We start from the raw sequence: 15,306 nt of genomic DNA on the forward strand, positions 1-15,306 counted from the left end.
AATATTTCGTGCCTTTATGCATTGTTTAATACGACTACAGTCATTGCACCGCCAGATTTTGAGCCAAATGCAACATCCACGTGCGTAAGACAACAGTCCATATTTTGCGCATTTCCTCTTGACTACACTCGCTTCACATTTTCAACCGTCTGGTATTATTTTTAGTATTTCGCTGGATATTTTGAGAACACTCATGATATACGCTATTTTGCCTGCAGCACCCAGAAGTGAACAGTAGGCGACCCGGAAGGTCTGAACTCCGACTGAAAGCAGCCAGAAAGAACATCATAACCTTTTATAAAATATCAAAATCTGCCATCGTGTTGTTGGGTACGTATGGTTTCCTTCATTCTTCTCTCAATTGTGGTTTAAGAACAGCGTCCGGATCGTTTGTAATTCGGTTAAGAGTTGTTTCCTATTCCACTCGCCTAAAAGTTCGAATAAAAAAAACCTAAAGCCCATGTTTCGGAAAAGATTCGCGTTTACTGAGATTTAAATAAAACCGTGCAACATGTAACACGTATGGATAACCGCGTAAATGTCTGTGGTGGTGTCACAGCTGGAATTTGCAACGCGACGAAACCTATCTTGCCTATTGCAATGCCATTTTGCAAGGCATGATTGTTGTAGGAAGTGTCTAGTTTTTTTTTCTCCTCCGAGCCGGGCTATTCAAACCTGCAAATCTAAGTAAACAATCATCCGAGCACTTAATGCAAATAAACTGGTGGCATATTTGCATGGATTAAGACAGACACGTTTTCGTTTGAGATTTTGTCTGAAAATTTTGGGTCTGCAGAATATGGCGTCCTGTCCTTATAAAAATAAGACGGGCTGCCATTTTTGTTTTCCTTTTGTCTGAAATTTTTAATAAAACTGTCTGAGAATGTGGGAGAGGCTAGCGCGAGCACCGATGGAGCAGAGTTTCTCAGACATCTAAATGTTGGAGTCTGTCTAATGAATTCTTTTATTTTTGACAAGGGAATATTATAATTGGAAGTAATCGTTGTGATACGAATAGAGCAAAAGCTGAAAAGTTAAGTAACTTTTATCAGTTTCTTTTTTTCCGGGAGGGATTTGATTCAGCTCGACGGTGCATACCATGCTTATCGTTTGAGAATCGCGTGAACCTACTCATTAATTGCATGAACGTTATAGACTATTTTTTATTGTTATGATTAATTTCGTAAAGGAATGTTGAAGTCGACAGGCTCTGCTAGCATTGTCTGGCATAGGCTTGCTTTCGAAGAAAGTAGCCTATGCATTAGGTAGGATTATTACACTATGACAGCGTCTACATTTTACACAATTTTAGGCGATGTGATTTTGGTTATGTAGCATACCTAGCTGAGTGCTAAACCACATTACCTCAGTTCGTGGCCTGATTTGGGTACAGTTTCATGAATATTTCCAGTGCTTTCCATTTCTGCGCTATATTTAGTCGAAGTTGTTAAGTGTTGGACATCCTGAAGCAGTCCAACACCTTGAGGAGCTTCCCACAATACATTGCGTGATGATCACTTTGTTTAATCCATTAATCTCTTTCATTGACATGCTAATTACCAGTGCTTGATCCTAGAGATGTATCATGCTGGGTATTTCATTGCTGTCTGTTAGATAGAGGATCACTGTACTTGTGACAGCTGGGCAGACTTGGAAGAGATTAATTGTTGTTCATATTGCTTGCTGATATATGGTGAGGTAGACAGGATAAAGCAATATATTTTATTTGCCTCATTGTTGGAGAAAGTAAAAAAAAAAATAAAGCAAACAGAGCAAGTCCATGTGAGGCATAGGGTAGTGTTTATACAGCTGCACAACATTCAAAGCAGAGAATGCTCAGGTTTCCCCTTCTAATCCATTGATGTCAGGTTTGAAGATATGATTGGTGAATATCCTTATGCATTTAGTTTGATGACTCTCACAATGATATCTTACAGTACATCAGTTGGAGATTCATTTAAACACAAACAGCAATGAGTCTTTGAGAGGGTCCTGCTTTAATTCCCTTTCTCTCTGCTCTCAGTTGTCTGCAAAGTGTTAATTTCCACAGGGCTAATCTTTTAAAAATCTTTTGTTATTTCTAACCCAAAGTCAGACTTTGGCGAGGAAAAAAAGAAAGTCGGTTTGGTCTCATGCATAATGAATTCCTTTCTATGACATTGTGCATTGCATGTTTTGGCAGCGCTCTCTGTTTCGAAGGTTCCAAAGTCTGTTTGAATAAGGGGGCTGCATAGCACAGTTCATTTGCATCGGCCAAAAAAAATAAAGATGATATGTCCAGGCCTATGAACCTAAAACCCACAAAATATTTCCCTAATGATGGCATTGGTGTCGGTTTCACTTCCTGGAGTTATTGTAGTAGAGGGTTTTTTTTCTAATGGGATAAGACTCACACAATGTTTAATTTAATCCCAAACTTGATTGCGTATCTATCTTGACTTCTAGTTCATTTGTTCTGTTCTTTTTTTGTCTGTATGGATATTTGTAGCCCAAGTCAAGATAGCATGTTACACTGGATTCTTCCTTATGTAGTACACGTTAATAATGATCATTTCACCTCCTGGTCTCCTTTTTATGTTTAATAGTTCTGCTTTTTCAATTTGGCCTGATGGAATTTGATAGTGTATTTGTTTTTACTGAGACTTGGCAGGTTAACTCTTGCCACATTGTTGGTCTATCACCACTTCTAGGGCAGTCCATGGGTAAGCGGTTAGGGTGTCAGACTTGTTGCCCAAAGGTTGACGGTTCGACTCCCAACCCGCCAGGTTGGTGGGGGGAGTAATTAACCAGTGCTCTCCCCCATCCTCCTCCATGACTGAGGTACCCTGAGCATGGTACCGCCCTGTCGCACTGCTCCCTTGGGGCGCCACTGCCCCCTTGCACGGGCGAGGCATGAATGCAATTTCGTTGTGTGCAGTGTTCAAGTTCACGTGTGTGCTGTGTCACAATGACAATGGGAATTTGAGTTTCCAAATTGGGCTCTCACTTTCACATGTTGTGTTGGTTTTGAAATCAGCGTTCTATCTCGAGTTTTGCTAGAGCCATATTATGTGAAAAGGATCATTCTTAACCTTGACCAAGATATTCCTTTTGTATGGTGTAACCTGTCATGATTTGATGTGTTGACTGACTGTTCATCATTGCTGTAAAATAAAGCAATGCTGTTTTGTGAAGTCTTCCATACATGATACAGATATTGGCGTTGAGCCAGCCAGGGGCCAATTTAAGCAGTGTCTCATGCCTCCTCGCTTACGTGTTATGGGGAACTACAGGGAGAAAATCTATTCCCTATGTACAATATATATTATGTGTGTACAGTATAATTCTTAGCTGTTCAATGTCAACCAATCAGCAGGATAGTGTGGGATGATTGAAAGCGAAAGTGAAAGCCCACCTGGGAAACTCCAACTCCCATTGCCATTGTGACACAGCACTCTGCAGCACACAAGTGTTCACTGCACACAATGAAATTGCATTTTATGCCTCGCCCGTGAAAGGGGGCAGCCCCCAATGGTGGCACAAGGGAGCAGTGCGGCGGGACGGTACCATGCTCAGGGTACCTCAGTCATGGAGGAGGATGGGGGAGAGCACTGGTTAATTACTCCCCCCACCAACCTGGCAGGTCGGGAATCGAAACGGCAACATTTGGGCAACAAGTCTGGCGCCCTGACTGCTTACCCATGATTGCCCATGATTGAGCATTAAGTATCTCAATCATTTTTTAAAAGCAGCAAATAGGTGCACTTCGATGGCCTGTCTTAGCATAGATCTGTAAATTGCAATGACCAATGAAAAACAAAATCCAGCTTGTTAATATTCTGCCATTGTGATATGGCATTTGGAGACAAGGTGCGTAGTGTAAATGAAAAATTAATTAATGGTTGTCTGTGATGAAGAGTGCTGTTAATTAAATTGAAGCTGTAAGAGGCTAATGACTGTGAACTTTGCTTAAGGAGTGTTCCACTCTTGCCTGGCCTTGTCATCCATAAAGCTCCAGTCAAACATTTCCCCTCTACGTTAAATCTGGGTTGGGTCATCTGGGGGGAGATCACTCGTATTGCCAGACAACTGACCAATCAGCGAACAGGAGAAAGAGAGGGGAGGGGGGCACATTTACACTACTTGCAAGCAGATTACCAGTACGTGTCACAACCAAACGTTAGCGATTGGGTAAAATCACACATACAATTCAAATGTCAACAGAGTTAACCCCTCCCATCAATTATAGATTCTCAATTTGGTCAGACACTTTGTACAAATGGGCATGGTACAACCAGGCAAGTTCCACTGGGCCCTGGCCTGTAGTAGAATGTATTGAGTGGAACATAAACGCTGTTCAATTATACAGTCACTGGCCGTTCAACATTGAGTCAGTTTAGCACTTGAGTCACCAGCTCTAATACTAAATCAAGTCACAGGCCTATAAGCTCTCAACCATCATTAAGACTTATCAAATTGCAGCAGTTATTGGTATTTTATACTGGAATTGTGTAAGGTGATTTAGAATCAACTGAACATGTTGTTTTCCACAGCTCCCCATAAGACATAAAAACAGACCAGTTATTTGGCCCTTGGGGCTGATGTTTTCACATTCCTTCCAGAACTCTAAACTGATACAAATATACAGAATTCAGATTAATTGTGAATGCGCCATATGTTTTGCATGCTTTTCCAAATTTGTTTTCTCAGCATGGCTCCATTTACATGAAGCCTAATAGCTCTTTGGCTGGCAGAGAGACGACAGTTCCTCTTTTAGCCGGCTACCCAGAATGCATCGGGGTGGGTTTGAGCAGCTCTTAACGATTGGCCGATGAAAGGGAAGACTGAGCAGGGCCTCATGGGTTCTTTTGCATCCCCATGGGACATTGTGACTCAGAAGTTTCTCTTTGAAGGAATCTTACTGAATCTTGTCCAAAAAACACCCCTCACCACCCCCCCTTTCAGAAAGTCTCCTTTGCTTCCACTTGTTTCCTAGCGGTTCTCCCTCCCTTTTATGGCCAGGCAGGAGCCATTGGGCTGCTTTTGTTTTTTGAACATATTTAAGTGCAGCCGGGGCAAAGCCGATTCTGTTCGTTGTGCTAAATTATGAATGAAAGCACACAGTCAAAAAGTGATGTTACAACCATTGATGATGCTGGGAAGGCCCTTTTCCGCTGTTTTTCTTTTTTTACACCAAAATCTGGAGACTCTGGCTTGATTTACTTTTTTGAAGTTGAGGTAGGCTGGCCCTGCTGTGGCGAACCAGTAGGGCACTCGCCTGCCATGCGGCTGCCCAGGTCCTTTGCCGACCCCTCTCCGTCTCTCTCCCAATTCGCTTCCTGTCCACCTCTCACACTGTCCTATCAAATAAAGTTGAAAAAGACCAAAAAAAAGTTGAGGTAGGCTAGTGAGGTTGACTGCAGGAACCAATTGTTCCTTGTTCTGATGCTGCACTCCATGCACAAGTACACAGAATTGGACACATTTACTAATTTACTTCACTATTACTGTGCGTGAACAACAGAAACGACCTCAGCTACCTTGTCGGCAAGGTTGTTGAATAAGTTTTCGCCATGAATTTGCTGTATTCCCTGTGGTCGTGACATTGACATGTTTGATTCGATTGATTGATTGATTCAAAGATATGAACATTCCAACTGGTTTTCGCCATTGTCACCATAATATTAGCTGACTTTTTAACTGAATCACCCCCCACCCCCCCATAGAGAAATAATGACTACCGTCACTCTGCTTGTGTAGGTCGGTTTTGGTGTACAGGTAGTGTGCCAAAAATGTAACTCTCCTGTGCAGTGCACTACTATTACACAACGCTCTATTCTGGACATACAGTAGCTAGAGGTGTATAAGTATAAGTACTCTTACCGATAGAAATATAACACAAGTACAGCACTATCTTCTTACATAGTTTATATATTACTCAACTGTACCTAGTAATGAGGTAGATAACCATACTTTTGTTTTTTAGTTACTTTATGCACCTCTGGACACGACAAAGTCACGCTTTCACTTGATTCGTGTCAGGAAAGACACTACAAAAGGAAGAAGTTTTATTGTTTTATCATATCGATCAGCGGCATACTATATGCCCATTTAGCCATTTAAATTGTATAGAATGTGGTAGCTTTCTAGGTTTGTCTATAAAAGCAATTCAGTCATATTGTAATCTCTGTTGCAAATATTGTTGCAAATGGTTTTTTTTTTGTAAATGTTTTTTGCAAATATTTTTTTTCCTTTTTAACAAGCTGTAGGAGAATATCAACATTATGTAATTTGAACACAAAAATAATTGGTCCTTTATGTTATTCTTTTAGGAATGGCGGAGCCTCGATTTAACAACCCGTATTTCTGGCCCCCACCCCCCGCCATGCCTGGGCAGGTAAGGTCATCAACACTTGCTGTCTCCTCTTCAACAGTCCAACAAGCAAACCCTTTATTGTGTGGTTGGAATAGGTGACTCAATGACTGTATTAAGCTCTCCATTTTTGGTGTTCATCTCCAAAAAACATTTACTGTAGATAGGATAGGACGTTCAAAATTAAGCTAAGAAAATATGTATATGCAGAATAGTAAATACCTTCTTTTCTTCTCTGTGGTTTTATTCCCAGTTTCCAGTTTTATGTAATATAAGGCTTGTGTCTCTTATTTTTATTTTGTGTAGTAGTAAGAAAGGTAGGATTGTATAAAAAAGTCACAGGCTAAGTAGACAGTTAAAAATTCACATCGATAACAGTAAACAGCAGAGATTCTCATCAGTGATTTTTGTATAGTTTTAGTAAGCCATGAGTAAATGTATTAAGCTGGCCTGTTAGCAAGTTAGTCTGCATCACAGAGGTTTGACTTAAGTGTCTTTTTAAAGGATTTATTCTGCTAGCTCATATTTTTGGCATGAAACTCAAAGGCAGTGTACACAGGCATAGGACTCACCAACTCTTCTGGATGTAGAGCATTTAGAAGTCCTTCTGTCTGACCGGAGATAAGAGTAAGATGTATCCGAATGTCTGAGGATTCTGTCCGTTTTAAAGTAGTGGGTGTTTAATGGAAAGAGAAGGTGTTTGATAGACAATAAAGTGTTTGATAGGGTTATGGCGCTGGTCAAAATCTCTGTGATTGCATTTACTGTCTCACAGGACCTTTGGGCTACTTTTGTGGATGAGTTAGATTGGTAGACTGCTATCTTGCATTCCAGAACTATACTCTCCCTTAATCGTCCTTGGGGATTTCAACATCCACTGAAAGTGTGTTATCGCTGATAAACTAATTCGACATACAACTATAGTCTGCTGCTCTCCACCTCCCAAAAACTTGACTTGATTCTTACTAAAAACTATGAATCAGATGCCATTATAGCAGAGCTGTTAAAAAAAAGTCCTTATTAGATACAGTGTAATATCCGCTGTAACAACTACGGTATAATATCATGTACTTGTGTTGTACTTACATCATAAATATACTTCTACTGATGCTTTGCTTTATTCTGGTCAATGGTCACACCACTACATGTATCAATCTGACCATCTGCCTCACTCTTTGTCTACGCGACAGTCCTAAACTTGCGGTTCCCATTCCACCTGCTCTTAGCCCCTTCTCACCACAGTAGAGGTTGATACTGCTACAGAATATATGAGGTCCCCTATCCACTATCCACAAGCGTTGGATAAAAGCGTCTGCTAAAGGCAATGTAATCTATTGTAAAAGTCGAACCTGTTTATCCGAAAAGGCAGTTGAGGAAGTGAGAAGTATGAGGACGAGTAACGTTAAGGCACGAAAATCCCTCTGTGCCACATGGTCATGTAGCCTTCCATTCAGCATGTACCATATGATAGCATGTACAGTATATGTCTTAAAGATCGCCTCTCAACGTAATTTAATTCATATTGCCGTGTTCCCAATTGTTATTGAATGTGTTACGCGTTGGTCCTGTTTTAAAAAACGTTCTGGTTGCTTTGTTTCAAGACGTTTTTGCAAGCTGGCAAGGTGGCTTGTGGAGAAACGAGAGAGTGTTCCGTGTTTCTCGTGGAAATGCGTCTCTGATTGGCTCACTCCTCCTGCTCTCAAAGAAACACGTCTCTGATTGGCTCAGTCCTCCAGCTCCTGGAGAGAATGTAATGGGAAACAGAGTCGCCACTTCCCCGGGTGGTACTGCACTATAGGGGCGCCAACGGAGGCGTGCAGGCTCCATTCAGGGCTGTGCTCTTTCGACAGCGACCCCTAGGCGAGCTGTAGGCACGGAGCAACCGGAGTGAGCAGGCTTTATGTATGAGGCTTTGTGCTGTGTGTGTACCTGAGAGTAGCAACCAGCTGATAGCTAAGCTAAGCTATGTTTCGGGCCACCAGACGTTGCTTGTTTTGAAAACAAGCAGAAAAAAATTACTCGACATGTTTTTAGATAAATGGGTCGATATAAACCTTTGTGGGCAACGCCTTCTTTCGACGTGACGAAACACAGAAAGGCTTTCGTGATTCGCTCGTTTCTCTGCATTATTTATGTAAATTGGGAAACACCGGGAAACACAGCCAGGAGAGTTGACGCACCGCTATGAGAGCCTTGCAAGTGAGTTTAACTTGGGGTGACCGTCCGATCTTCGAAAGGAGTGAGTAAAACTGAGTTTTATCGGAAGTTGGCCTTTAAGAGAGTGTTCTATCTCAAAACTTGGCCTTGTTGAGCCATTATAATAGTGCAATAACATTATTATCATTCTTAAATATGTGACCTTGGTGGTTTAGTGTCGGTGAGTGTGGAAGTCCTGTAGTGGAGGCTCATTGGTGTGGCCTTTTACTCTCACTGATTTTTCTTAAAACAAATAGTTCTCATGTTTATTCCTGATATTTCAAACCATTCAAACCATTGAATGAAATATACTGAATAAAGTTATTTTGTAGCGCTTTATACTTACTGACAAATCAGTCACAAAATGCTTTATTTGCAATACAGTGAGACCATCCATAACTAGATGATAATTACAATATTACAGAACAGAAGTTATAGGAAATGATAACTATTTTCTATACTGTAGGTATACCAAAGTAAAGTAAACACTATAGAGACAGAAGACTTTACATACATAGATTAGTAAGACACTTCATATTCTTTGGGGCAACAGTCTGAAGAAGGCTCATACTGTCTTGACGATCCCCACATTTCTAGCCAGTGTCGGGCTTTCTTCATGAACTGTTTGCACGTGGTCACCACCTTAATTTGAATCTGAATCCATCTGTGCATCTATTAATATCGGGGTGGTCAGTATTTCTGTCCAGTTTTCCATATCTATGTTTAGAAGGCTTTATCTAGAACTATGTCTGTGGCTGACCATGGCTCAGCCCAATTATTACTTTTAGAGTGCTGTTCAGCATGGCTGGCTTGTGTCTTATAGCCAATACGCTTAAACGCAAAACACGTGTTGATGTGTAGACTACAGAATATAAAATGACACATTTGAAAATTAAACACTCCAGAATTTTTTAATTGCTTGCAGTATGTAGTGTTTCTCCATATATATACTATTCTCTAGCACAGTGATTCTCAAAGTGTGGTCCGGGGACCACTAGTGGTCCGCGACAGAGCTCAGGTGGTCCGCGAGTGGATTCCCACTTTTCCAAGACAAGCTAGCTGTATGGTCTATTTGTAACATTATTACAAAGCTAAACATAGCTGAAGTCTTATTTTCACCACAATAAGACAGGCTTGTAATGTGAAAAAAGTAAGTGGTCTGTATCCAAATTAGCAGTGTCAAATTAGGACATGTCAACTGTCAATTCATTTGACAGGTGGTCCTTGAAGATATTTGAGGGGACAAAGTGGTCCTCGGTCTGAAAAAGTTTGAGAAACACTGCCATAGCACCACAGAATACACACTCAGCACCACAGATTGATCAACAACAGCCATACACATATCTCACTGATTCAAGTCAAGTCAAGTCAAGTCAGCTTTTATTGTCACTTTCTTCATATGTCTTCTTCATAAGTCATACAAGGAAAATGAAATTACGTTTTCTCTCCTTACCATGTCAGGACATAGACATATACAAGACTGACATTTTACAGACTGACCTAAGTGCAAGACAGGACAGGCAACAGTGATGGACTGGTAACAATAAGTGGTCAATAATAAATACAGTACAAAGTAACATTTAACATTGAACATTTAACATTCAACATCTTTTTTAAATGTATCTATTTATTTATTTTGGTCTTTTTTTAAACTTAATTTATGATGGGACAGTGAAGGTGGTGACAGGAAGCGAATGGGGAGAGAGATACGGGCAAAGGACCCTGGCCAGGAATCGAACCCGGGTCAGCCGCATGGTAGACGAGTGCCCTACCGTTTGGCCACAGCAGGGCCAGCCATACACATATCAATGGGCGCATATGCATAACACGTGCAATGGCCCAATATTTTTTGCCTGTAGCACCACACAATACTACACTTGGTTTGTAATTTTTTTTGCACATTTGGCACACATAACATTTTCAGATCACCAAACAAATATAAATATTAAACAAGGATGACCCCAGCAAACATAAAATGCAGTTTCACAGGAATTATTTCATTTGTTAAGATAATAATGCCATAAAACCTGCATGGGCCTGTGTGAAAAAGTATTTGCCCCCCTTGTTAAATGAGGAGGTATCTGTAATTAATCACATTATTTTGAAAAAAAAGTTCACAGAGTCAATCAATATGATTAGTGCCTTTATTTCTGCACACTTCCCCATTTATATAAACGAGCTGTGCAAACAGTAAAAGACAAATGGAGCATAAAATGGATTATTGACGTTTTTAGTAGCAGGTAACTGGACACCGGTAGACTGGTGCGACTCATGACATCAGTGATGCTTCAATAAGGACTAATAAGCATCATACATCACCATACATCACCTTTGTCTGTATAATTCCTCAGTCACAAAACAATACAAATCAAGCATGAACAAATCAAGCATGTTGGTGTAGGCCAGTGGTGCTCAAACTATGGTACGTGTACCACTGGTGGTGCTTGAGACATCTCTGGTGGTACTTGGAAGAATTCGTTTTTGTGCATTGATTTGAAGACTGATCAAGTTGTTGCAGTCAAAAATATCTCTTTGCTCTCACATTTTGTAATATTGAACTGTATGAATCTGTATAATGCAGAATAATACCAGGCAAGCAAAAGGTTTAAAGGCAAACTTGCACTGAATGTGACCATAGCTGTTTATACCATTATGAACCTCTCCTGTATTGACTGGCAAAAGTTAATAGGGAAGTCCTTTACTGCGATATTCTAATGTTGGTTGTCAAGGTGCTACTCGGAGAGCTCAATATTTTCTCAGGTGGTACTTCACACAAAAAGTTCGAGAACCACTGGTGTAGGCTGTCTTTGAAATATATGTATTGAAAGATCTTCATTATTTGTGAAGTCAGCAATCTATTTCATTATACAAATGTACTATTATATGTAATACAATATATGTAATACAATAAGCTTACTCACTCCATCACTCACTTTTCATAACTTGACATTTTGTTTTAAAGTGTGTTCCTGCTTAAAGTGTACTGCACAGGGGAACACATTTTATATTTGTGTGAACAAATATAGCCCATTGAGCAATGCAGAGTCACAATAGTGCCAGGTGAGAAGGGAACATGTTGTCCTTACATTATTGATGACCACCATGGATTTGAAAACATAACTGGAAGTCAAACTCAAAGCAGAAGTCATCGTTGCTTTAAAAACCATATCAAATGGTGCAAATACAACAGGGTGAAAAGGGGTGCAAATAAAATAGGGAACAGGTACAACAAAACCTAATAATAAACTTTGAGAGGATGCCTCGTGTGATGCCGAAACTCCATCCAATTGGAAGGTTATTGACCTACAATGGAAGTGGATTCAAAAAACGAAAATTATATCTCTAACCGATGTAGTGGTTCGTCAAAACCATTGTAGTATGCACTAACCTGTACTTGCACTCTTTGTCCACTGGAGGGAGCCCTCATACAGTCGTCTTACTGTAGTACATCTCCATTGAGTGTCAGGGACCTCATCACGTACCAAGACTGTGGATTTCATACGGAATCTTTGTGTATGGGGAAATCAGCACAGGTAAATACTATGCGGCAGAAAATTCAAATAATATCAATCTTTGTATAAACAGGCTTTCACACACGTTCTCGTGGTACGTCCCACTTAACATGACATTCAGGGCACAATGTACTTTTCCACGTCAGGTTAGTCTTAGTACAACCCAACATTTGCGTGAGGAGTTACCTACATAGCTTTTTTTTGTACGTCTTAGCACGAGACCCCAAAACTCTTGTTGTTTTCTAACATAGCTGTGTGTCTGTGCCTTATACATGAGTTTCCAGGCCTCCCCTTATACAGTACATGAGGCCCCTGGCCTCTGGTTGTCTTCTCCCTTCACTGTGTGTGCTCACCTTTGGCAGCTGGACAACCTGGTGCTCATCAACAAGATCAAGGAGCAGCTGATGGCCGAAAAGATCCGTCCGCCGCACCTGCAGCCCTCCACCGCCACCTCCCAGCAGCCCCTGCTGGTGCCGCCCACCTCCGGCTCCAGCGCCTCGGAGGCCGGCCAGCACGGCGGTGGCATGGCAGTGCCCAAGCTGCAGCAGATGCCCGTGGGCCTGCACGCCGCACACAGCCCCTCGCAGCCCGACGTGGCCCTGCACGCCCGGCCCGCCTCCTCCTCCGTGGCAGGTACGTGTGCAGCAGTATAGATGGGTTTTTTTGTTTATCAACATGGTGTTGTGAGGAGGGGCAAGACACTGGCAACCTTTTTTTTTGACCGACAGCGGTTTCCAACAATCAGAGGTTCAGTTGTGCGCAGCTAGTTTCGCGCAGTCAGGAGAAAACAAAAATTTAGAACCCATGTATTGGGAAGCAGACATGTGGGTGGTGGAGGTGGGGGGGTCAGTTGTTTTATGGGGGATGATAGTGGTGTTAACAATAATCGATTCAGCAATGCATCGCAATGCGGGGGCAGGGGAATTCAATTCAATGCGGCAAGTGCCATAATCGATGCAGCATATTTTTTCAAGTTTAATTACTTCTGTGGATATTTCCGGAGGAAATGAATGTTAAATTAAATAAAAGCACTTCAAAGCATTGAAAACTGTAAGACTGATACAAAAAAAGGCCAATCAAATGTTCTTCAGTATCTGACTACTTGTATTGCCTCATCATGACTGATGAAAAATTAGCTTTGCTCTCAGTAGAAATGTAATGCTTTGCAATGCATCGTACAATCGAATCGAATCAAATTGAATCGCTACCTCCTGAATCGTACTCGCATCTAATCGTGAGGGCAGTGCCAATGCACACCACTAGGGAACGACACTAAGAAGGGTCCTCACTGTACTGTATGTGTTGGTGCCGGGTTGCTGTCCTGTGCCCAGCCAAAGCTGTCAGTAGCCTTGTGTACAGTACGGGTCAAAAAGTGTGTTTGCATGAAGACTTGTTGTTTGTGAGTTTTATAAGATTATGTAAGTTTATAGAAAATCTTGCACCTATAGATTAGTGGTGATATTTGACCTTTAGTGAAAGAGGTGCGTGTGTGCGGGCAGACATGCAGACGTGCAGGTGTGCGTGCGAGCGTGCGTCTATTTCAAGACTTAACTTAATCTCACTTGAAAAGAAATTTGGTGAGTGTGTTTTTTCCAATCTATTTCTAAATCTGCTAATTCCTGCACTCGTAGCCCCTTAATGCACGGCGTACCTCCGGTGGCACAGTGTAATAGTCATTGAAAAGTTAACTACAACAGTAATACAATACTAGTATGACATAACAAAGACTAAGAGCCTTTAGTAATGCACTACAACTTGATCATTGCCATTCTGGTAACAGCAAATTCATAACACTGTGTCTTAAGGGGTTAAGTCTGGGCATTCACTCCAGAGCAGGCATACATACAGTACGGTACGGCAGTACATTTCCTTGTAATGCATTGTTGAAAAATAATGTAATTTGTCAGAGTTCACTTTCCCAAACAAGGAAGGCCTATGCAAATCCTTGGCACTACGCCTCACCTCTTCATCTGTACTGTATTCACTTCCAGTGGAGCAGAAAGGAGTTGTGAAATGAATGTTACTGTACAGGTATGTCCACAATGTGCCAATACAGTATATCAACCATCAGTTGAGTCAGAGTTGCTACTCGGAAGGGCCCAGATCAAATTCAAGCCCGTATATTTGCAGCAATTAGTTTAGAATGCCTTAAACACACATTTGTGGTTGTGCTTTCTCTCAAATGGTTTTTGGACACAGTTTTCTGTTGCCCACTTCTTTCTTTTTTTCCAGTGGAGGTATTCTCCTCTCTTCTTCATATGGACCCTCATCCCAGGCAAAAATGACACCTAATTTGCATTTCACTCAATGTATGTCGACTACCATAAATGCAGGACCAGGGTAGCGCAGGACCATACACTGAAAGCTACTGTATGTGTCTGGCAACATACTCATTAAATATACATATATTTTTCATTTGCAAACCAATGCAAAACTTGTTTTATCAGTGTGCAGATGACAACACAACAAGGAAAGAGTAGAGAACTGGCACACCTCTGATTACTTTTATTACATTTGTACAAAAATTGGAAATAAAGACACACCTTTAAATACTGTAGGTAAGTCCACATTTACAGAAAACAGTCTGTTTAACTGAGCTTGATCATGGGTTAGGGCAGTGGTTCTCAACCTTTTTTTCTTAACGCACCCCCTTACCTGTGCCCAAGACAAGTCGCGCACCCCCAACTCAAGCGTCTACACGTATATACACACTAAAAAAATATTTTTCGTGATTAATTACAATGATTCTTGCTTGAGACCTTAATCAATACCTTATACCTTTACATGGGGACCAAAACAAGTTTTAATTTGGTTTTGATTTGGCCTAATTATAATGTTCGCTTATAGAATTTTGGTCACAACCTCAACACTAACAAAATTCCGCGCACCCCCTGAAATCTCTGGCGCACCCCCAGGGGGTGCCCGCACCCCAGGTTAAGAACCACTGAGTTAGGGTATATGGATGGAGATGTCACAACGCAACCATGACAAACAGCAATTTTCCAACATATTACACGCCCAGTGATTTCACAAGTCGTGTTCTCATGAGAGCTCATATCTGACTAATGAGAAAATCTCTTTACTTGCCCACACCCTTCTGAGTAGAGTTACTTTATTGATCCAGAGAGTCATGAAATGCCTGGTCAAACCTGTAGAATATAGAACTTAGTGAATACAGTTCAGGATTCATAGACGTGCTATTTCATTAAGCAACACCACTATTGCCTACCATCAACATCCTCTTCA

At 41.2% G+C, this 15,306-nt stretch overlaps 1 protein-coding gene across 2 annotated transcripts in view; it reads left to right on the forward strand.

The window, feature by feature from the left end:
• The first annotated feature begins 152 nt into the window (after nt 1-152).
• Nucleotides 153-15,306, forward strand: part of znf362a (zinc finger protein 362a) — a 35,205-nt gene continuing 20,051 nt past the window's right edge. The window contains exons 1-4 of one of the 2 annotated variants that reach the window (XM_063215742.1): nt 153-330; nt 6,312-6,376; nt 11,965-12,081; nt 12,423-12,693. In XM_063215742.1, the coding sequence (XP_063071812.1) occupies nt 6,314-6,376; nt 11,965-12,081; nt 12,423-12,693 (451 nt within the window). In that variant the 5' untranslated portion in view covers nt 153-330; nt 6,312-6,313. The remainder of the gene's footprint in view (nt 331-6,311; nt 6,377-11,964; nt 12,082-12,422; nt 12,694-15,306) is intronic. The other variant, XM_063215744.1, reaches the window with a different exon arrangement.

The sequence above is a fragment of the Engraulis encrasicolus genome, chromosome 14 (genome assembly GCF_034702125.1).
Source record: "Engraulis encrasicolus isolate BLACKSEA-1 chromosome 14, IST_EnEncr_1.0, whole genome shotgun sequence".
Taxonomy (NCBI): domain Eukaryota; kingdom Metazoa; phylum Chordata; class Actinopteri; order Clupeiformes; family Engraulidae; genus Engraulis; species Engraulis encrasicolus.